This window comes from Nicotiana tabacum, chromosome 13 (genome assembly GCF_000715075.1).
Source record: "Nicotiana tabacum cultivar K326 chromosome 13, ASM71507v2, whole genome shotgun sequence".
Taxonomy (NCBI): Eukaryota; Viridiplantae; Streptophyta; class Magnoliopsida; order Solanales; family Solanaceae; genus Nicotiana; species Nicotiana tabacum.
The window spans coordinates 111,966,354-111,990,905 of record NC_134092.1 but is presented as its reverse complement, the minus strand read 5'-3'; the positions used below and the strand labels follow the sequence as shown (position 1 = coordinate 111,990,905).

Genomic DNA, 24,552 nt, shown 5'->3' with positions numbered 1-24,552 from the left:
TTTCAAATCAACCCAAAAGAAAAAAGAAAAATAAAAGGAGAGGATAAGTGCCACTCCTCAATTATTTTACTACTAAGCCCAAGAAAAAAGTTTCACCTTTGTGAACTTTCTTGTAAACTTCTACTAGTGTGTGAAGCAAAAGAAAATGCTGGAAACTTCAGTGTTGTTGGAGAATTCAGCTACTGCTGCTGCTGGTGGCGCCGCCGTAACTCAGGCGCTGGAGCTGAGGAATGACGGCGGCGGCGGTGGTGGTAGTGTCGGTGGAGGTTCAGAAGAGGAAGAGAGAAGCAGAGGGGAATTAGAAGGTGAAAAGAATAATATATCAGGTGGGAATCGTTGGCCACACGATGAAACTTTGGCTTTGCTCAAAATAAGGTCTCAAATGGACCTTGCATTTCGTGATTCCAATCTCAAAGGCCCTCTTTGGGATGAAATTTCCAGGTAAAAACACACATCATTCTCTTTTGCATTTATACAATTCATATTTGGTTAATTTGTTTTGTTATATTGAGCTCAATTTTCAATAACCATCTAATTAGTGGTATTATTAGTTCATCACTTTTATAGGCCTGTGGTATTTTTCAATTTGCCTTGCATTTGTTATACTTGGTGAGAGTAATTGTTTTGAATTTTAGCTAGATGAGTAGCTTTTTAACTTTTTAAGCAGTATTCTGTTTGGTTGTTGGAATATTTTTTTTAATTGTAATTGAGGTGAAATTTGAAGTTTTGAAAGAGAAGGGACAAATGGGAAATTTTTTTGTTTTATTATTTGGCAGGAAAATGGGTGAGCTAGGGTATAATCGAAATGCAAAGAAATGCAGGGAGAAATTTGAGAACATTTATAAGTATCACAAGAGAACAAAAGATGGTAGATCTGGTAGACAAACTGGGAAAAACTATCGATTTTTCGAGCAATTAGAACTTTTGGACAACCAGATTAATAGGATGGATACAACAACATTAATTTCAATGCCAGTACCAATGCCTATGCCGATGACAATGATAAAACCAGCTACTAGTGGATGTCAAGATTTCAGTTATCGAAACCAAGGTTTCAATTTCAATCCGGAGTTCATGTCTACGTCCACGTCCACAAACTCTTCCTCGGGTAAGGAATCCGATGGTAGTGTGAAGAAGAAAAGGAAATTGGCTGGTTATTTTGAGAGGTTGATGAAGCAAGTGTTGGACAAGCAAGAGGATTTGCAAAACAAGTTCTTGGAAGCGATAGAAAAATGCGAGAGGGATCGGATAGCGAGGGAAGAAGCTTGGAAGATGCAGGAAATATCAAGATTAAAGAAAGAAAAAGAAGCACTAGCCAATGAAAGAGCAATTTCTGCAGCCAAAGATGCAGCAGTTATTGCTTTCTTGCAGAAAATCTCAGAGCAAACCGTTCAAGTACAGTCGCCAATGGACTTATCTCATGAGAAGAAGACTGAGAATTCGTCGGTGAAAACTGTTGAAAGCCAAGAGAATGTTTTGCAGCAAGACAATGATAAGCATGAGAACATGTTGGACAAACAAGATATAATAGACAGTGCTGGTGAGAATTCGTTTCATATGAGTTCTTGTCGATGGCCTAAAGCAGAAGTCGAAGCATTGATCAAGTTAAGAACGAACGTTGACTTGCAATATCCAGACAATGGATAACCAAAAGGGCCTCTATGGGAAGACATCTCATCTGGTATGAAGAAGCTTGGATATGATAGAAATGCCAAAAGGTGTAAAGAGAAATGGGAGAACATAAACAAGTATTATAGGAGAGTTAAAGAAAGCCACAAGAGGAGGCCAGAAGATTCTAAAACATGTCCTTATTTTCATCTACTGGATTCTGTCTATCAAAATAAGTCCAAGAAACAATTGCTCAGTTCAGAAAATCCAGGTTCTAGTATGAAGGCTGGAGAGTTACTAATGCAAATAATGAACCAACAACAGCAGCAGCAACAGTTGGAAACAGAAATTATTCACAGACAACATGTTGAACAAAGTCAATAAAATGATGAAGAGGATGAAGAAGAGAAGAGGATGACAATAAAGTTTGATACTATCAAATAGTTGCCTATAAATCCTTCTTCAGTAACTATAATGGATTGAGGGAACAAGTTTTTACTTTTTTTTTTACTATAAATCCATTTTTGAGAAGGGGGGCAAAATCATTGGAGTTAATGTCCCTTGGAAATGTGGGTTCAGATTCCATTAAGTGTGAGGAGGACTTTTTAATTCGGAAATTTACTTTTACTACAAATGCACACACAAAGAAGTGGCATCTTTTTCTTTCTAGTTATGTATATTTAATCATTCAATGTTGGGTAAATAGTGTGAAAGACGGAATAGTTTTGCTTTTGTGTGATTTAAGACAATATATAGCATAGTATACATTTTCTTTTCCTTTTGAGGCTTTGGTTTCCCCACCATCCCCATGTGTGTAATAGTTTAAAAATAGTTGGTTCTGTTTGTATGAATTGATATATACTTTTGCATGTTTGTCATATTAGGATCTTGGTAAGGATATGGAGTATTATATCTATCGGGTGTAATTGTTTTAGTTACTTGTTGCAACAGATTATCTGTTTTATTTTTAAGTTATTATTTTCTTTGAGCATGGGGTTATCTATAGTTATCATTTATATAAAATAATCATTAAAACTTCATCTACGCTTATCAGTGTATAGAAGTTAAACTCAATCAACGTATTTAAGTGGTAGAATTTTTGTTGAATTCCTGCATATGATTACGAAATTTGTCCTGCTCGCCGTCTTCCTCTCTTATTTTTGTTGCTAAACCAAAGGGGCCTCATATATTGATGGTCTATTTGCAACCACCAGGGGCGTATTTAGGGGGTTCCATGGGGCACGTGAATCCATGCTTCCCGTTCTAAATCATGTATATTAGTGTTATATTTTTCAAAAAATATTTAAATATGTGTTTGCATACATGTTCAAAGTATTATATGATGTAATGGTTATTGAGTGTATCTTTCTAGATGAGTTTGTGAGTTCAAATCTTATGTCAATCTTGTTGTTTTTTCCTCTTTTTTTTCTAAAAGTAGACGCCATGGGAGATGGGCGTGTCTGATGTTATTTTTTGTGTATTAATTAAGTACTTTTTTTTTTGTTTGTTTAATTCTTTCAAAATTTTCACACATTGAAATTCTTATTCTTCTTTTGTCGCTGTAAAATCTTATATGATTAAACAAAATGTGTATATTATAACTAGTAGCAGTGTATGATGTAGCATATAGTAATGCGTTCAACTGATCTCAATATTTTCAACATGGAAAATAGATATAGATGTAAGAAAATTACTATTTAAAAAAACAAAAATTTGAACTTATGATTCCAAAAGTGTAATGGATACACAATTTAAGAACCGAAAAAGGGTCAAAAATACCCCTAACGTATTGATAATGGGTTAAAAATACTCTCCGTTAATCTTTTGGTCTAAAAATACCCTTAACTTTTTATTTTTGGCTCAAACATACCCTTGAAACTAACGGATCATCCAACCCCACCCTTAATCCTTAAACACCGATCATCCCAAATATAGGCAAAATATTCATGTTCTGTCACACGTTGGAACCTTCTACATAAAGAAACTTCTATTACCATGAATGCAGTTGAAGTTGTAGACCTTTAACCGAATTGAATAAAAATAGCTCTTAGATATCAAAATAAAAGTGCAGCAAATAAAATGTAGTTTTCTGGAAAATAAAATATATCCATCCATTGCCTCCTCTGTTTCTACATCCTATCAAGAGTTTTTACTCTATAGATCTTTGGGTTGAATCCTATCAAGAACTTTGGCTTTATAATAATTCTGAATGCTTATAAAGAATCTATAAAACAAATCTGTACAGAGAGTCTTACCTAGTTTGAGTCATGCAGGTTCTATTTATGAGTGCTACAATGGTAAATTCCTTGTCAAAGTCATAAATTTTACACACACTTCCCCTCTACGTCCCAGACCTCAATTCGATTTTTAGAGTATATGCATATGAGCAGGCCTTTGTTCTCCATTAACTGTAAAAATTTGCTTGAGCTATTATTAAATCCAACCTCCTCCAGTTATGTATTTATTCTCCTTTCTCCTGACGCTCTCTTTCAGTATAAACAACAAGGTCTGGGAAGGTTTCATCGACGCTCCATTGATGCGATTCAATGATCAAGAATGTATTTTCTCCTTGTTTTTTAGACAATGGCAAGTTGGTCCGTCTGTAATAACTCAATCGGTCATTTTAACTTTTAGAACCCCGTTCCCTAAAATAAAACTTTCTGTAGGTGCTTGTAATGAATTATGACTTGCGGAGATGGTTGGTTCGGGATTTGGAAGTGTTTGAGGTGAAACCGGAACACTAGGTTCCTTAAGTTGGCCTTAAAGTGCAAAGTTTGACTTCGGTCAACATTTTGAGAAAATAACCCCGGAATAGAATTTTGATGATTCCAACAGCTCCGTATGGTAATTTTGGACTTAGGAGCGTGATCGGAATTTTATTTGAAAGTCCGTAGTGAAATTAGGCTTGAAATGGCTAAAATAGAAATTTAATGTTTGAAAGTTTGACCGGGGAGTTGACTTTTGATACTGGAGTCGGAATTCAGTTCCGAAAATTTTCATAGCTCCATTATGTAATTTATGACTTGTGTGTAAAATTTGAGGTCAATCGGAGTTGATTTGATGGGTTCCGACATCGAATGTAGAAGTTAAAAACTCTTAGTTTCATTAAGCTTGAATTGGGGTATGATTCATGGTTTTAGCGTTGTTTGATGTGATTTAGAAGTTCGACTAAGTTCGTATGATGTTTTAGGACTTGTTGGTATATTTGGTTGAGGTCCCGAGGGCCTCGGGTGAGTTTCGGATGGTTAACAGATCAAAAATTTGAGTTAAAAAGCTGCTGCAATTTTTCCTCTTCTGTTGGACATTCTGGGCTGTGATCGAGCCCAGATATCGAGCTAGATATCGAGCCCAGATATCGAGCCCAGGGTTGACGAGGTACAGGCTCGAGCTAATGTATCGAATCCATGATCGAAGGTCCAACTCGAGGGCCATGATCGAAGGTCCAACTCGAGGGCCATGATCAAAGGCAAGGCTCGAGGGCCAGGATCGAGACCCAAGATCGAGGGTCACAATCGAAGGCTCAAGCTCGATGCAATGATTGAGGCTATGATAGAAGGCCTAACCTCGATACCCTGATCGAGGTCATGATCGAGGTCATGACCGAGGTCCAGGCTCGAGCCTGTGATCGAAGTCGCGATCGAAGGCAAGGCTCGAGGGCATGATCGAAGGTATGGCTCGAGGGCTAGGATCGAGGCTCAACCTCGATGCCCTGATCGAAGGCACAACCTCGATGCCCTGATCGAAGGCACATGTTCGATGCCGCGATCGAGGCCCAATTCGTGGACCAATTCCGAAGGCTGCTCGGCAGTTTTATAAAAAGAGGACATTCGTCTCATTTGCCATTTTTGATGAACTTGAGCTTGAGTAGAGACGACTTTTGGCAGATTTTCAAGAAAAAAAATATTGGGATAAGTGATTCTAACTCGGATTTGGTCTACATATACAAGTGTATCATTGTTTTCACGATTTAATTAGTGTTTTGAGATTTGAGATTTGGAAAAATTTAGAAATCTCATAGAAACAAAATTTTGAGATTTCGGTATCGATTCGGAGTCGGAATTGAGTGAAACTGGTATGGTTGGACTCGTAATTGAATGGGTTGTCGGATTTCATAACTTTCGCCGGATTCCGAGAAGTGGGCCCCGCGGGCGAATTTTTAATTAATTTCGGGATTTTTATTTAAAATGTAGTATTTTCTTATAGAATTTATTTTCTATAATTTTTAGTGATTGTATCGAATTATTTTGGCTAGATTCGAGCCAGACAGAGTTAGATAATCGTGGAAATGGCAAAATTGTGGATTAAATTGGAGCAAGACGAGGTAAGTCTCTTGTCTAATCTTGTAAGGGGGAAATTACCTCATAGGTGATTAAAATTAAATAATTGTTGCTAATTGTGGGGGGGCTACGTACGCACGTGGTGACGAGAGTCCGTGCGTAGCTACTATTAATGCTAAAGTCCGGGTAGTTTAGGACTCAAAGCATGCCTTACTTGTGTAAATTGTATTCTTTGATTTATTTATATTAATTGATATCTATATGAATATATTGTGAATTGTTAGATAAAGATATTAAAGGATGGAAAGCTCATAGGCTTGATTGTCTGTTTAAATCAATTAATTGTTAAAAGAAATTGTTCTCCTCCCAAATTCATCTTATAATGAATATACTCTCCTTCCGGAGGCACATAAGAAAATGTCCTCCTTTCTTGTGGAGCGGGCCGAAGCCTCGGCAGGATAGATGCATCTATGGATCGCGCCGCACGTCCCTCGGCAGTGTACATGACACTCTGGATCGGGCCGTACGTCCTCGGCAGAAATCGTGCTTAATAATTATAATTACACGATACTTTAATAATTTATTTCAGCTTGTGAAGCTAATTAATAAATTGGAAAATTCTTGAAATTTAATGAATTATTATTCTTGCTTGTTTAGGAATTAATTGTTACTCCTGTAAATGAGATTAATTGATAAATTGGAATTTATTTGAATTGAAGGAATTTAATTAATATATTGAGAATTGTTACATTTGAAGGAATTTGATTATTTCCGCTAATTAAATAAATTATTTATAATTTCTGTAAATCATGCTGATTTAAATATTCTAATTCTATTTCAATCATTATTATTAACCCATAGTGAGTGTCAAAGTCGGCCATCTCGTCTCTACCACTTCGAGATTACGCTTGATACTTACTGGGTACACGTTGTTTACGTACTCATACTACACTAGCTGCACTTTTTGTGCAGGACCTGAGACAGGTATTAGTGGAGGACCTATCATCACATACCCACATCATCTCGAGGCATAGTGGTGAGCTGCCTTTCTGAGCCGTTCTGCAGCTACCAGTGTTTCTTCTTATATTTATATTTTGTCTATTTCATTTCAGATAGTATTTGGAGTTTTGTATAATCTACTAGATACTCATGCACTTGTGACACCGGGTCTTGGCACACACATTGATAGAAATTGGTAATTTTTTATTATTTTTTGAATAAAAGTTTAACCAATGTACGTTTGTGTAATGACCCAACCGGTCATTTTAACTTTTAGAACCCCTTTCCCTAAAATAAAACTTTCCGTAGGTGCTTGTAATGATTTATGACTTGCGGGGATGGTTGGTTCGGGATTTGAAAGTGTTTGGGGTGAAACCGGAACATTTGGTTCCTTAAGTTGGCCTTAAAGTGCTAAGTTTGACTTCGGTCTACATTTTTAGAAAACGACCCCGGAATAGAATTTTGATGATTCCAACAGCTCCGTATGGTAATTTTGGACTTAGGAGCATGATCGAAATTTTATTTGGAAATCCGTAGTGAATTTAGACTTGAGATGGCTAAAATAGGAATTTAAAGTTTGGAAGTTTGACCGATGAGTTGACTTTTTGATACCGGAGTCGGAATCCAGTTCCGAAAATTTTTATAGCTCCGTTATGTAAAGTATGATTTGTGTGTAAAATTTGAGGTCAATCGGAGTTGATTTGATAGGTTCCAACATTGAATGTAGAAGTTGAAAACTCTTAGTTTCATTAAGTTTGAATTGGGGTATGATTCATGGTTTTAGCATTGTTTGATGTGATTTAGAAGTTCGACTAAGTTCGTATGATATTTTAGGACTTGTTGGTATATTTGGTTGAGATCCCGAGGGCCTCGGGTTAGTTTCGGATGGTTAACAAATCAAAAATTTGAGGTAAAAAGATGCTGCAATTTTTCCTTTTCTGTTGGACATTCTGGGCTGTGATCGAGTCCAGATATCGAGCCTGATATCGAGCCTAGATATCGAGCCAGATATCGAGCCCAGGGTTGACGAGGTACAGGCTCGAGCTAGTGTATCGAAGCCATGATCGAAGGTCCAACTCGAGGGCCATGATCGAAGGTCCAGCTCGAGGGCCATGATCGAAGGCAAGATCGAGGGCCAGGATCGAGACCCAAGATCGAGGGTCACAATCGAAGGCTCAAGCTCGATGCAATGATTGAGGCTATGATCGAAGGCCCAACCTCGATACCCTGATCGAGGCCATGACCGAGGTCCAGGCTCGAGCCTGTGATCGAAGCCGCGATCGAAGGCAAGGCTCGAGGGCATGATCGAAGGTATGGCTCGAGGGCTAGGATCGAGGCCCAACCCTCGAGGCCCTGATAGAAGGTACAACCTCGATGCCCTGATCGAAGGCACATGTTCGATGTCGCGATCGAGGCCCAGTTCGAGGACCAGTTCCGAAGGCTGCTGGGCAGTTTTATAAAAAGAGGACATTCGTCCCATTTGCCATTTTTGACGAACTTGAGCTTGAGTAGAGACGACTTTTGGCAGATTTACAAGGGAAAAATATTGGGGTAAGTGATTCTAACTCGGATTTGGTCTACATATACAAGTGTATCATTGTTTTTCACAATTTAATTAGTGTTTTGAGATTTGAGATTTGGAAAAGTTTAGAAATCTCATAGAAATGAAATTTTGAGATTTCGGTATCGATTCGGAGTCGTATTTGAGTGAAACTGGTATGGTTGGATTCGTAATTGAATGGCTTGTCGGATTTCATAACTTTCGCCGGATTCCGAGATATGGGTCCCGCGAGCGAATTTTTAATTAATTTCGGGATTTTTATTTAAAATATAGTGTTTCCTTATAGAATTTATTTCCTATAATTTTTAGTGATTTTATCGAATTATTGTGGCTAGATTCGAGCCAGACAGAGTTGGATAATCGTGAAAAAGGCAAAATTGTGGATTAAATTGGAGCAAGACGAGGTAAGTCTCTTTTCTAATCTTGTAAGGGGAAAATTACCTCATAGGTGATTAAAATTAAATAATTGTTGCTAATTGTGGGGGGGGCTACGTACGCATGTGGTGACGAGAGTCCGTGCGTAGCTACTATTAATGCTAAAGTCCGGGTAGTTTAGGACTCAAAGCATGCCTTACTTGTGTAAATTGTATTCTTTGATTTATTTATATTAATTGATATCTATATGAATATATTGTGAATTGTTAGATAAAGATATTAAAGGATGGAAAGCTCATAGGCTTGATTGTCTGTTTAAATCAATTAATTGTTAAAAGAAATTGTTCTCCTCCCAAATTCATCTTATAATGAATATACTCTCCTTCCGGAGGCACATAAGAAAATGTCCTCCTTTCTTGTGGAGCGGGCCGAACGCCTCGGCAGGATAGATGCATCTATGGATCGCGCCGCACGTCCCTCGGCAGTGTACACGACACTCTGGATCGGGCCGTACGTCCTCGGCAGAAATCGTGCTTAATAATAATAATTACACGATACTTTAATAATTTATTTCAGCTTGTGAAGCTAATTAGTAAATTGAAAAATCTTTGAAATTTAATGAATTATTATTCTTGCTTGTTAAGGAATTAATTGTGACTTCTGTAAATGAGGTTTAATTGATAAATTGGAAACTATTTGAATTGAAGGAATTTAATTAATATATTAAGAATTGTTACATTTGAAGGAATTTGATTATTTTCGCTGATTAAATAAATTATTGTGAATTCTGTAAATCATGCTGATTTAAATATCCTAGTTTTATTTCAGTTATTATTGACCCATAGTGAGTGTCAAAGTCGGCCATCTCATCTCTACCACTTCGAGATTAGGCTTGATACTTACTGGGTACACGTTGTTTACGTACTCATACTACACTTGCTGCACTTTTTGTGCAGGACCTGAGACAGGTACTAGTGGAGGACCTATCATCACATACCCACGTCATCCCGAGGCATAGTGGTGAGCTGCCTTTCTGAGCCGTTCTGCAGTTACCAGTGTCTCTTCTTATATTTATATTCTGTCTATTTCTTTTCAGACAGTATTTAGAGTTTTGTATAATCTACTAGATGCTCATGCACTTGTGACACCGGGTCTTGGCACACACATTGGTAGAAGTTGGTATTTTATTATTTTCTTGGAATAAAAGTTAACCAATGTACGATGGACTTATTAGTTGGCTTGCCTAGCTGTAGTGTTGGGCGTCATCACGACCTATAGGTGAAATTGGGTCCTGACAGTTTGACTTATTAGTTGGCTTGCCTAGCTGTAGTGTTGGGCGCCATCACGACCTATAGGTGAAATTGGGTCGTGACAACATGGTATCAGAGCACTAGGTTCACGTAGGTCTCACAAGTTATGAGCAGACCGAATAGAGTCTTGCGGATCGGTACGGAGACGTCTGTACTTATCTTCGAGAGGCTATATGGTGTTAGGAAACTACCTTTCTTCATGTTCTATCGTGCAATTGATGTAGTACTAAATATCCTTCTCTTATTCTCTCACAGATGGTGAGAACACGCTCTAATGAGATTCCAGACTAGGAGCTACTCCCCCAGTTGCTAGAGGCCGAGGCCGAGGGAGGGCTCCAGCCCGTGGTAGAGGGCGAGGACGTCCCAGGACTATTCCGGTTATGCCGCCAGTGGATCCAGCAGAGAATCCCATTATTGAGGAGCAGGGTGAGGTGCCTGTGGCAGAGCCAGCTCCGGTGGACTTCACATCTGCACCGGGATTTCAGGATGTCATGGGTCGTATGCTGCGATTCATGGATAATATGACTCAAGCCTGTTTATTTCCGGCTGAACCAGCCACATCTCAGGCGGGCGGGGGAGCACAGACCCCTACTGCGCAGGCTCATGGACAGGCAGCTGCTGTATATCAGACCTAGGGTGCACTACCCGTGGGTGGAGTCCAGCCAGTGGCAGCAGCTACACCTGAGCCCAGGCCAGCTGTAGCCGTCGATCCTCAGAAACTATTGGACAGATGGACTAGACTACATCCTCCTGTCTTCGGGGGTGAGTGACATGAGGATCCACAGGATTTCATTGATCGTTGCAAGGATAGACTGTACAACATGAGGATATTGGAATCCCATGGGGTTGATTTCGCTACTTTTCAGCTAGAGGGTAGAGCCCGTAGATGGTGGCAGTCTTATGCTCTTGGCAGACCAGCAGATTCTCCTCCCATGACTTGGGACAGGTTCACCCGTATCTTCTTGGACAGGTATATTCCACCCTCCCAGAGGGAAGAGTTGCGGTTTCAGTTTGAGCAGCTCCAGCAGGGTCAGATGTCAGTGACTGATTATGAGGCGAGGTTTTCTGAATTATCTCGCCATGCACTAATGATACTCCCTAATGAGGCAGAGAGAGTGCGAAGGTTTGTAGCCGATTTACATACTGGTATTCAGGATACTATGGCTCGAGAGGTTGAGATGGGTACTTCTTATGAGCGAGTTGTGGAGATAGCCCGAAGGATTGAGGGTGTACGTCAGTGGAGCCGAGAGCAGATTATGAGAGATAAGCGGTTCAGGTACTCTAGAGAGTTCAGAGGTGCTCCGTCCGGGAGTAGAGGTCAGTTCGTGAGGGGACAGTCCAGTAGACCCCCATATCCAGCCCCACCACCTCCTAGAGGTGCTGCAGTACGACCTTATTTCAGTGCTATACCAGAGAGTTCTTATCGCCCACCAGCTATTCAGGGTCCTTTCAGTGGGTATTCAGGTCCCCAGGGCCAAACACTTAGTCAGCAGCCCATCGCACTGAAGAGTTGTTACGAGTGCGGGGATCCCAGTCACATGCGGAGGTTTTGCCCCAGGCTTCGGGGTAGACCAGTACAGCAGGGTCAGCAGCCTATGCTTACCGGACCAGTTGCTCCACCAGTAGTCTGACCACCCAGAGGTGGAGGACAGGTGGGTAGGGGCCGTCCTAGGGGTAGAGGTCAGCCAGGCGGAGGCCAGCCAGTTGGCGCTCCAGCTCGGTTCTATGCTTTTCCGGCTAGACCAGATGAAGAAGCCTCAGATGCTGTGATTACATGTATTATTTCTGTTTGTGGCAAAGATGCCTCAGTATTATTTGATCCAGGATCTACGTATTCATATGTGTCATCTCTATTTGCTCCATTCCTGGGTGTTTCTCGTGAGTCCTTGGGTACTCCTGTATATGTGTCCACTCCTGTGGGAGATTCTGTTGTTGTGAACCGGATCTACCGGTCCTGTATTATTACATTCTGTGGTTATGAAACTAGAGCAGATCTCCTATTACTTGAGATGACCGATTTTGAAATTATTCTGGGCATTGACTAGTTATCTCCATATCATGCTATTCTAGATTGTCATGCCAAGACTGTTACCTTGTCTATTCCAGGATTGCCTAAGCTGGAGTGGAAGGGTTCGTCTGTTAGTTCATTTAATCGAGTTATTTCTTTTATAAAGCCTCAACACATGGTTGAGAAGGGTTGTTTGGCTTATCTAGCCTATGTTCGGGATACTACTGCAGAGACTCCTGCTATTGATTCAGTGCCTGTAGTTCGGGAGTTCCCCGATGTATTCCCGTCAGATCTTCCAAGTATGCCACATGATCGTGATATTGATTTCTGTATTGACTTGGCTTCAGATACCCAGCCTATATCTATCCCACCGTATCGCATGGCTCTGAAAGAATTGAAAGAACAACTTGAAGAATTACTAGCCAAGGGGTTTGTCCAATCGAGTGTATCGCCTTGGGGTGCACCAGTATTATTTGTGAAAAGGAAGGATGGAACAATGCGGATGTGTATTCATTATCGCCAATTGAACAAAGTCACTATTAAGAACAAGTACCCGTTGCCGCGTATTGATGATCTATTTGACCAGTTGTAGGGTGCTAGGGTATTCTCTAAGATCGACTTGAGGTCGGGGTACCATCAGTTGAAGATTCGGGATTCGGATGTTCCGAAGACTGCTTTCCGTACTAGATATGGTCATTATGAGTTTCTGGTAATGTCTTTTGGTTTAACTAATGCCCCGGCAGCATTTATGGATCTGATGAACAGGGTATTCAGGCCATATATTGACTCATTTGTCATTGTCTTCATTGATGACATTTTGATCTACTCACGTAGTAAGGAGGAGCATGAGCAGCATATGAGAGTAGTGCTTCAGACATTGCGGGAACAAAAGCTATATGCTAAGTTCTCTAAATATGAGTTTTGGCTAGAGTCTGTAGCATTTTTGGGACATATTGTATCGAGCGAAGGAATTAAAGTTGATCCCAAAAAGATTGAGGCAGTTCAGAATTGGCATCGTCCCACTTCGGCGACGGAGATCAGGAGTTTTTTGGGTTTGGCAGGTTATTATCGTCGGTTCGTGGAAGGTTTTTCATCTATTGCAGCACCTTTGACCAAATTAACCCAGAAGGGTGCTCCATTCTGATGGTCCGATGATTGTGAGATGAGCTTTCAGAAGCTCAAGACATCATTGACTACAGCACCAGTGTTAGTGTTGCCTTCCGGTTCGGGGATGTATACAGTGTATTGTGACGCTTCGCGCGTTGGCTTGGGTTGTATATTGATGCAGGAAGGGCAAGTTATTGCATATGCTTTACGTCAGCTGAAGCCCCACAAAAAGAATTATCCGGTACATGATTTGGAGTTAGCTGCGATTGTTCACGCTCTTAAGATTTGGAGGCATTATCTTTATGGGGTGTCTTGTGAAGTTTACACTGATCATCGCAGTTTGCAGCATTTGTTCAAGCAGAGGGACCTAAATTTGAGACAGCGCAGATGGCTGGAGTTACTAAAAGATTATGATATTACTATCTTGTATCATCCGGGCAAAGCAAATGTGGTTGCAGATGCCTTGAGCAGAAAGGCGGAGAGTATGGGCAGTTTGGCTTTCATTTCAGCAGAGGAAAGGCCATTAGCCTCAGATATTCAGTCCTTGGCTAACAGACTTGTGAGGCTGGACATTTCAGAGCCCAGTCGAGTTTTTGTATGTGTTGTGGCCCAATCTTCACTATTGGAGCAGATCAAGGCTCGCCAGTATGATGACCCAGGTGGTTCTTCGTGAAACGGTACTACGAGGTGATACCAAGGAAGTTACTATTAGAGCGGTTGGTGTTCTGCGACTCCAGGATCGTCTATGTGTTCCTAATATGGATGGGTTGAGGAAAAAGATCCTGGAAGAGGCACACAGTTCTCGATATTCTATTCATCCAGGTGCTACTAAGATGTATCGTGACTTGAGGCGACATTATTGGTGGCGACGAATGAAAAAGGACATAGTTGAGTATGTAGCTCGGTGTCTAAATTACCAGCAAGTTAAATATGAGCACTAAAGGACAGGTGGCCTACTCCAGCAGATGACCATACCAGAGTGGAAATGGGAACGAATTACTATGGATTTTGAGGTTGGGTTGCCGCGGACCTTGAGGAAGTTTGATGCAGTTTGGGTGATTGTTGACAGGTTGACCAAGTCGGCACATTTTATTCCTGTTATGACTACGTATACTTCAGAGAGGTTGGCCCAGATTTATATTCAGGAGATAGTTCGGTTGCACGGTGTGCCAATTTCCATCATATCAGATAGAGGCCCTCAGTTTACTTCACATTTCTGGAGAGCAGTACAGAGTGAGTTGGGGACTCGTGTAGAGCTCAGCACAGCCTTTCATCCGCAGACCGATGGACAGCCAGAGAGGATAATTCAGATTTTGGAGGATATGCTCAGGGCATGTGTGATTGACTTTGGAGGTCAGTGGGATCGTTTCCTGCCTTTGGCCGAGTTTGCTTATAATAACAGTTACCAATCCAGCATCGAGATGGCTCCATTTGAGGCTTTATATGGTCGGCGATGTCGTTCACCTATCGGATGGTTTGAGCCAGGTGAGGCTAAGTTATATGGTACTGATTTGGTAATGGATGCCTTGAAAAAGGTAAAGTTGATTCAGGAGCGACTTCGTATAGCACAGTCCAGATAAAAGAGTTACACGGATCAGAAAGCGCGTGATATATCATTTATGGTAGGTGAAAAAGTTCTCTTGAAGGTTTCGCCGATGAAGGGAATTATGAGATTCGGGAAGAAGGGCAAGTTGAGCCCAAGGTTTATAGGCCCATTTGAGGTGTTGAAACGAGTTGGGGAGGTTTCTTATGAGCTTGCATTGCCTCCCAGCCTATCGGGAGTTCATCCGGTTTTTCACGTATCTATGCTTTGGAAGTATCATGCCGACCTATCACATGTGTTAGACTTCAGCACAGTTCAACTAGATAATAGCTTGGGTTATGAAGAGGAGCCAATTGCCATTGTTGATAAATAAGTTCGCCAGCTGAGATCCAAGAGGATTTCTGCAGTAAAAGTTCAGTGGAGGGGCCAACCTGTCGGGGAAGCGACTTGGGAGGCCGAGAAAGACATTCGGAGCAGATATCCACACTTATTCAGCACTTCAGGTATAATTCTACACCCGTTCGAGGACGAACGTTTGTTTAAGAGGTGGAGAATGTAATGACCCAACCGGTCATTTTAACTTTTAGAACCCCGTTCCCTAAAATAAAACTTTCCGTAGGTGCTTGTAATGAATTATGACTTGCGGGGATAGTTGGTTCGGGATTTGGAAGTGTTTGAGGTGAAACCGGAATACTTGGTTCCTTAAGTTGGCCTTAAAGTGCTAAGTTTGACTTCGGTCAATATTTTGAGAAAACGACGCCGGAATAGAATTTTGGCGATTCCAACAGCTCCGTATGGTGATTTTGGACTTAGGAGCGTGATCGGAATTTTATTTGGAAGTCCGTAGTGAAATTAGGCTTGAAATGGCTAAAATAGGAATTTAATGTTTGAAAGTTTGACCGGGGAGTTGACTTTTGATACCGGAGTCGGAATCTAGTTCCGAAAATTTTTATAGCTCCATTATGTAATTTATGACTTGTGTGTAAAATTTGAGGTCAATCGGAGTTGATTTGATGGGTTCCGACATCGAATGTAGAAGTTGAAAACTCTTAGTTTCATTAAGCTTGAATTGGGGTATGATTCATAGTTTTAGCATTGTTTGATGTGATTTAGAAGTTCGACTAAGTTCGTATGATGTTTTAGGACTTGTTGGTATATTTGGTTGAGGTCCCGAGGGCCTCGGGTGAGTTTCGGATGGTTAACAGATCAAAAATTCGAGTTAAAAAGTTGTTGCAATGTTTCCTCTTCTATTGGACATTCTGGGCTGTGATCGAGCCCAGATATCGAGCCAGATATCGAGCCCAGGGTTGACGAGGTACAGGCTCGAGCTAGTGTATCGAAGCCATGATCGAAGGTCCAACTCGAGGGCCATGATCGAAGGTCCAACTCGAGGGCCATGATCGAAGGTCCAGCTCGAGGGCCATGATCGAAGGCAAGGCTCGAGGGCTAGGATCGAGACCCATGATCGAGGGTCACAATCGAAGGCTCAAGTTCGATGCAATGATTGAGGCTATGATCGAAGGCCCAAGCTCAATACCCTGATCGAGGTCATGACCGAGGTCCAGGCTCGAGCCTGTGATCGAAGCCGCGATCGAAGGCAAGGCTCGAGGGCATGATCGAAGGTATGGCTCGAGGGCTAGGATCGAGGCCCAATCTCAATGCCCTAATCGAAGGCACAACCTCGATGCCCTGATCGAAGGCACATTTTTGACGAACTTGAGCTTGAGTAGAGACGACTTTTGGCAGATTTTCAAGGAAAAAATATTGGGGTAAGTGATTCTAACTCGGATTTGGTCTACATATACAAGTGTATCATTGTTTTCACGATTTAATTAGTGTTTTGAGATTTGAGATTTGGAAAAATTTAGAAATCTCATATAAACGAAATTTTGAGATTTCGGTATCGATTCGGAGTCGGAATTGAGTGAAACTGGTATGGTTGGACTCGTAATTGAATGGGTTGTCGGATTTTATAACTTTCGCCGGATTCCGAGATGTTGGCCCCGCGGGCGAATTTTTAATTAATTTCGGGATTTTTATTAAAAATGTAGTATTTTCTTATAGAATTTATTTCCTATAATTTTTAGTGATTTTATCGAATTATTTTGGTTAGATTCGAGCCAGACAGAGTTGGATAATCGTGGAAAAGGCAAAATTATGGATTAAATTGGAGCAAGACGAGGTAAGTCTCTTGTCTAATCTTGTGAGGGAAAAATTACCTCATAGGTGATTAAAATTAAATAATTGTTGCTAATTGTGGGGGGCTACGTACGCACGTGGTGACGAGAGTCCGTGCGTAGCTACTATTAATGCTAAAGTCCGGGTAGTTTAGGACTCAAAGCATGCCTTACTTGTGTAAATTATATTCTTTGATTTATTTATATTAATTGATATCTATATGAATATATTGTGAATTGTTAGATAAAGATATTAAAGGATGGAAAGTTCATAGGCTTGATTGTCTGTTTAAATCAATTAATTGTTAAAAGAAATTGTTCTCCTCCCAAATTCATCTTATAATGAATATACTCTCCTTCCGGAGGCACATAAGAAAATGTCCTCCTTTTTTGTGGAGCGGGCCGAACGCCTCGGCAGGATAGATGCATCTATGGATCGCGCCGCACGTCCCTCGGCAGTGTACACGACACTTTGGATCGGGCCGTACGTCCTCGGCAGAAATCGTGCTTAATAATAATAATTACACGATACTTTAATAATTTATTTCAGCTTGTGAAGCTAATTAATAAATTGAAAAATTCTTGAAATTTAACGAATTATTATTCTTGCTTGTTTAGGAATTAATTGTTACTCCTGTAAATGAGATTTAATTGATAAATTAGAATTTATTTGAATTGAAGAAATTTAATTAATATATTGAGAATTGTTACATTTGAAGGAATTTGATTATTTCCGCTGATTAAATAAATTATTTGTAAATTCTGTAAATCATGCTGATTTGAATATTCTAATTCTATTTTAATTATTATTGACCCATAGTGAGTGTCAAAGTCGGCCATCTCGTCTCTACCACTTCGAGATTAGGCTTGATACTTACTGGGTACACGTTGTTTACGTACTCATACTACACTTGCTGCACTTTTTGTGCAGGACCTGAGACAGGTACTAGTGGATGATCTATCATCACATACCCACGTCATCTCGAGGCATAGTGGTGAGCTGCCTTTCTGAGCCGTTCGGCAGCTACCAGTATCTCTTCTTATATTTATATTCCGTCTATTTCATTTCAGACAGTATTTGGAGTTTTGTATAATCTACTAGATACTCATGCACTTGTGACACCGAGTCTTGGCACACACATTGGTAGAAATTGGTATTTTATTATTATTTTTTTTGAATAAAAGTTTAACCAATATATGTTTGACTTATTAGTTGGCTTGCCTAGCTTTAGTGTTGGGCGCCATCACGACCTATAGGTGAAATTGGGTCGTGACACCGTCAATTTGAATTCTTCAATTATGCATATTAGGGATGAGATTATTTAAGGAATGAATGGAAGTTGGGATTAAGTGTTATTGTTCAATGGAGTTTGTTCTCACGTGCAAAGGAGTACACGTGGCAGGCTTAGAAAATGCCACGTCGCTATTTAAAAGTGATAAAATTTACCATCCATGTTCCGTTAGTTTCAAGGGTATATTTGAGCCAAAAATAAAACGTTAAGGGTATTTTTAGACCAAAAGGTTAACGAAGGATATATTTGACTCATTGTCAATACGTTAGGGGCATTTTTTACCCTTTTTCGATTTAAGAACTAAAGGTTGAACGCGTAAAATTTATATTCTGGATCCACCTCTTCTTAATAGTGCACCCATCCTGCCAAAATCCTGGATCCGCCTCTGGCAACCACCTTAAGTGGTCGTTTGGTTTGAAGACAAGTTATGCTGAGATTATTTCTTATTGACTGTTTGGTATATTGTATTAATTTTGGTATTGTTAATTTGACTGTTTTATCCTGAGATAAATTATTCTAGGATTATTATTCTACCCTCTGATAAGTATAAGTTATTCCGGTACTATTTTTAATCATAGATAACTTATCCTGGGATTAATAACTAAATAAAGAAAAAGGCGATACTAAATTTTTATCCCAAAATTATCTTTTCTTATCTATCATACCAAATGACCCCCAAGTTCACTAGTAAAGTGCTAACCTCGAATAGTTCAATGATTCATGCTGCAGTTTACCCTATAGTTTTCACCTCCATTTTATGGAATTTTCAATCTTGACCGTATATTCCTTCATATTATTTCCAATTTTTACCTGCAAAAATGCTCTAACGCTCTCTGTACTTTCCTAAGAACGTGTTGAAGTTTGAAAATCAAGAAGATAAAATGCTCAAACTCCCCATAAGTAAAGTAACTCTTGATTAGCGCTCAATCAATCTACCACTAGTGAATTATGAACTGAATAATCTTTACATTTGATAATTATATAAGTTCTATAGTAGAAGACAATCACACCTTAATAATATCCCAGGCTATGGGTGGCAAGTGGGTCGGTCCCGAGCCTAAACGAACCAAGTGGGCCGGTCCAAACGGTCCCGGTCTCGGGCTAAGTGATATTTTTGTAGGGACTGACACGGGACCGGGACCATTTGGTCCCGAGCTAAACGATTCCGGCCCGCGGGCTAAATGAGCTAAGTGGGGCCAACAGAATTTTTTAAAAAAAAATTAAATTAGAGACAAAAGGATGTTAAAAAAAATATCTAAGGCAATGCTTTATAAAATTTATTATAGAATTGTGACCTACATTTTATTTAACATCCTAAATTTTAATATTCAATATTTAATTACGAATATAGCTTATATATATATATATATATATATATATATATATATATATATATATATATATATATATATATATATATATATATATATACACTAGACTATACTATATATACATCTTATATCGAATATAACTTATATATATACTATACTATACTATACTATACTATACTATACTATACGTACATCTTATATAGCTTATATACTATACACTTAGTGTGTGTGTGTGTGTGTGTGTATATATATATATATATATATATAACATATATACTATACATTTAGTATATATATTATACTATACTATATATACATCTTATATCGAGATATATATATATATATATATATATATATATATATATATATATATATATATATAAAAAGTTATATGTATATATAGTATAGTATAGTATATATACTAATTGTATAATATATACTAAGTGCATAGTATATAAGCTATATAGAATGTACGTATAGTATAGTATATATATAAGCTATATTCTAGGTAATAAGAATTGAAATACAGATATATATATATATATATAGATAGATAGATAGATAGCTCAAAAACTAAAATAGATCAAATCTAAGTAATATGCTATATATATATATATATATATATATATATATATATATAGCTTATATATTATACATTTAGTATATATACTATACTATACTATACTATACTATACTATATATACATCTTAAGATATATAAGCTATATATATATATATATATATATATATATATATATAGCTTATATATTATACATTTAGTATATATACTATACTATACTATACTATACTATACTATACTATACTATATATACATCTTATATACTATATATAAGATGTATATATAGCTTATCGAATATAGCTTTTATATATATATATATATATTCGATATTAAATATTGAATATTATAATTTAGGATGTTAAATACAATTTAGGCCACAATATACTATGCTATATTATATATTCTATACTATACTATATATACACAAGTGGCAGGCGGTAATCCGCCATGCCTTCTCAATTAAATTAAAACAGAAATCACCGTTTGACCGGGAACTGGACTTGTTTCACACCTCACATCTGGATTTTATATGCCTGGAAGGTTTCCACCAGTTAAAGATTTCTATTTTAACATATTTGAGAATTCTTAATCTAGCTAATTCAGTACCCTTATATTTAAAGACTGGCGGTAATCCGCACAATCAGTAAGGATATAAGAATTGATATATACTTGAATTTTATATATAGTTTAATGACTGTATGGAAGGTTAAAAACCTTTACTCAAGCAAGGGGTCTGTCATAATATAATACATACTTTTATTGAGCCCATGTGTCTAGCAGTTCTAACCGTGAAAGAAGATGCCATTTTAACTCCTTTATCGGGCTGAGGTTCATGGCTGGCTAGACGAAGCCACTAAGGCAAAGCCAATAAGAGCAGTGTTATATCAGACTGTACCAACCATCTTGACACCAAGTCAAAACTCTATATATAAAACTCATTTATATTTTAATAGATGTCGTCGCTTTTATGGTGTATATAGGGAGAAGTTAGATATTCAACATAGATATGATGTCTCTTAGCCGGACATCGTCACGGCCAGAGAGGAGAGACTAGAAGAAAAGCTAACTAAGAAAAGACAGAAATATGTACCTTGTGGCCAAGAAGCAAGGCCCTGAAGATGAAGAACCGAAAAACTTTTATTTACTTGATCTTCTATTACAATCTACAAACTTTAAACTAACTCTTAACTTACTCTTAGAGAGAGAGAGAGAGTTCTAGAGAGAGGGAGTCTCAACTTCTGCCTCCGAAGAATGAACGAATGAATTCTATAAATAGAAAAAGAAAAGGAATCTATGAACAGTAAAAGTGGGTCCCGTGGGTCCCTGTTACAGTGTTTCTACTATTGAAACAGTGTATCTACTGTTGAAACAGTGTATTTACTGTTTGAGTGGGGTCCGGTGGCTTCACTGTTTTGTGGGGTCCAGCTGTTTCACCGTGCTGGTCTCTTTTCCGCTTCTTTCATTTTGTGGATGAATTCTTCTGTTTCATTTAAGTCTTCTTCAGATAATATTCTTTCTGCTTCAATGGGCTGAGAATCTTCAGCTATATCATCATTGCTTGTTTCACTCTGCATTGACGTATCTGATTTTTCATATTGATTGATGGAATGAAGTAAATTTCTTTTGACCTCTTCCAAGTATTTATTAATCATCTCTGCTTTATCTCCTTCTTGAAAGGAGATCCTTCTGGCAATATGCCTTACTGAACTGTCATCAATTACCTCTTTCTGAGGTTTGCTGGAATATTCTTGGATTGTCATCTCAATTGAATCCAAGAGTTCTTGACCATATAAGGTTTTTGTTTTGGGATCCTTCTTCATTAGCTTATCCCAAAAATTGTTGTAAAAAGTTCTGTATAAGCATGGGACTTGTTCTTCAGTGAATCCGACTTCTGGATTCCACTTGTGTATCCAAGGAATAGAAAATTCCAGAAAGAAATAAATTTAGTTATTTTTTTCTGGATAGCAGATATGATCTGCGTGATATAAATTGATTATAAAAGGAGAAATTTTTATCCATTCTTTGTATAACATGAGAAATGGATCTGGTAAAATTTTTATTGTTGGACCGTGGTATGACCATCAGTTTAGAAACTAATTAGGAACAGTTGCTGTAAATATCTTTGCACATACTTTTATAAACCAAGTATGTTTGTGTCTATCATTATTGTAGTATATAACTTTATCAAAAGTTTGGATATAATCCCAATAGGTAAAATTCATTTTATTTTTGTTAAGGCTTATCTGCCTTTCTTTCATTGTGGATATACCCCAGTCTTCAACAGATATAATCTGTTTAATTATAATCTTCGAGAAGTTATAAACGTTTTTGTCTGTGCTATACCCAGAAAAGTGCTGAAAATCTGCACTGCCAGTACTGGTCAATATTGTTTCATAGTAGGAACGGGTTTTGTATGACTCACCCGGATAGTATAACCCATTTATCAAATATCTTTGGAATATCTTCCATGGTTCTTCTTTTCTCTGAATGTCAGAGTTTTCTAAGAGAAATATCATTTCTCTTTTTGACACTTTCTCGTATGACTTGATATCATCATTGTCATCTTTAGAAATGGAAGCAAAAGTATCACTTTGCTTAACAGAAGTATCTTTCTGTTTTTGAGCAGTCAAATATGATTGCAAATGTGCGTATAACGGACTATCTTCTGGAATATCTTCCAGATGGACGGATGGTCCGATTGATGCTTCTTCTCTGAGAGATATCCTCTCATTGACTAAACTCCTTCTTCCCATTTGTATAACTGGGGAGTTTGATGAGGATCCGTATGACGATCCCGAAGGTGATGACCTTCCTCTGGACTGTGGGGACGATCTTCCCCAACCTCTACCTCTTCCCCTACCCCAGGGGGGTTCCATCCTGTAAATATTCACGGGATAAGAAATCTGGCAGAGAATTATCAATTCCCTTTTTATATTGTATTTCAAAATCAAAAGGGGCTAATTGAGCCTGCCACCTTGCAAATATCATTTTCGAGGCATCATGTTTAAAATCTTTGTTAAACATATATTTAACAGATTGTGCGTCAGTTTTTATCAAAAACTTTTGATTGTATAAGTCGTCTTGAAATTTTAAAACACATTTTACTATGGTTAACATTTCATGTGCCACGGTAGCGTATTTTCTCTGGGCTTCAGACCATTTACCAGAGTAGAATCTAATCAGATATTCATGTTTATCATTGGGATTTATCTGTTTCAAATCCCTCCGTAACCAATATTAGACGCATCAGTTTCTATAATCTTTTGCCATGCAGGATTAGCAAGGGTTAAGCAAGGTAAAGATTTAACACGTTGCTTAATATTTTTGACCAAAATAGTGTGACTATCAGTCCAAGGATTTTTATAATTCTTTTTTAGCCTATCATATAAGGAGGCTAAATCACGTGATAGATCTTTACAAAACGGCGAAATATAATATAAACTTCCCAAAAATCTTTGTAACTGAGTTTTATCAGTAATAACATCAGGAAATTTTGAGGCAAAATCAATCGATCTTTGAATAGGAGTAATCTTTCCCTGACAAATATAATGTCCTAAGAATCGAATGTTAGTTTGGAATAAACTCATTTTTTGTTTTGAGATTACCAAACCATTTTGTATAACAATTCTTTTGAAAATATCTAAATGCTTAATATGCATTTCAAGTGTTTTGGAAAATATCAAAATGCCATCGATATAGACAATGACGAAGTCTAGATAGGGGTTGAAAATATCATTCATAATTTTTTGGAATTCTGAAGGGGCATTTTTCAAACCAAAAGGCATAACATTCCATTCATATTGCCCAAATGGAACATTAAAAGCAGTCCTATAAGTATGCTCTTTAAATATTTGAATCTGCCAATATCCAGATTTTAAATCAAATTTTGAAAATATATTGGCGTCATATAATCTAGACAATAAATCTCTTTTATTAGGAATAGGATACCTAACCCACTTTAAATATTTATTCAAGGGCTTATAATTTACGACTAATCTAGGAACACCACGTTCCTTTTCAGCTGCGTTATTAACATAAAAGGCTGTACATGACCAAGGAGATTTTGAGGGTTTTATCAGACCCTTTGATAGCAAACTATCAATCTCTTTTTTGCAAAATTCTACCAATTCTGCGTTCATCTAACAAGGTCTAGATTTAGTAGGAATATCATTCTCAGAGAAATTATCTTCATATGGAAGAGTGACAATATGCTTTTTTCGATTCCAAAAAGCACTAGGATGCTCAGCACAAATATCAATAGCAATCTGCTCGGAAATCAATTTGATTTTTTCCTGTACTTTAGTAGAATTTAAAGTATCAAATATATTCATACTAAACAATTCTAATTGTAAAGAATCAACATGTTTTTGCTTCATATCAATTAA

General features: G+C 38.2%; 1 protein-coding gene across 1 annotated transcript; it reads left to right on the top strand.

Annotated features, from left to right (window-relative positions):
* The first annotated feature begins 9 nt into the window (after positions 1-9).
* Positions 10-2,385, top strand: LOC107763209 (trihelix transcription factor DF1-like). The gene is made up of 2 exons (XM_075228326.1): positions 10-441; positions 777-2,385. Exons 1-2 carry the CDS (start codon positions 146-148, stop codon positions 1,645-1,647), a joined length of 1,167 nt encoding a protein of 388 aa, XP_075084427.1. The 5' UTR covers positions 10-145; the 3' UTR covers positions 1,648-2,385.
* Positions 2,386-24,552: the final 22,167 nt, after the last annotated feature.

Bases quoted from the DNA above. Each gene is read 5' to 3' on its own strand.
- LOC107763209 (XM_075228326.1), top strand. From the start codon at position 146: ATGCTGGAAACTTCAGTGTTGTTGGAGAATTCAGCTACTGCTGCTGCT. The intron at 442-776 runs GTAAAAACACAC...ATTATTTGGCAG, and splicing joins CTTTGGGATGAAATTTCCAG to GAAAATGGGTGAGCTAGGGT.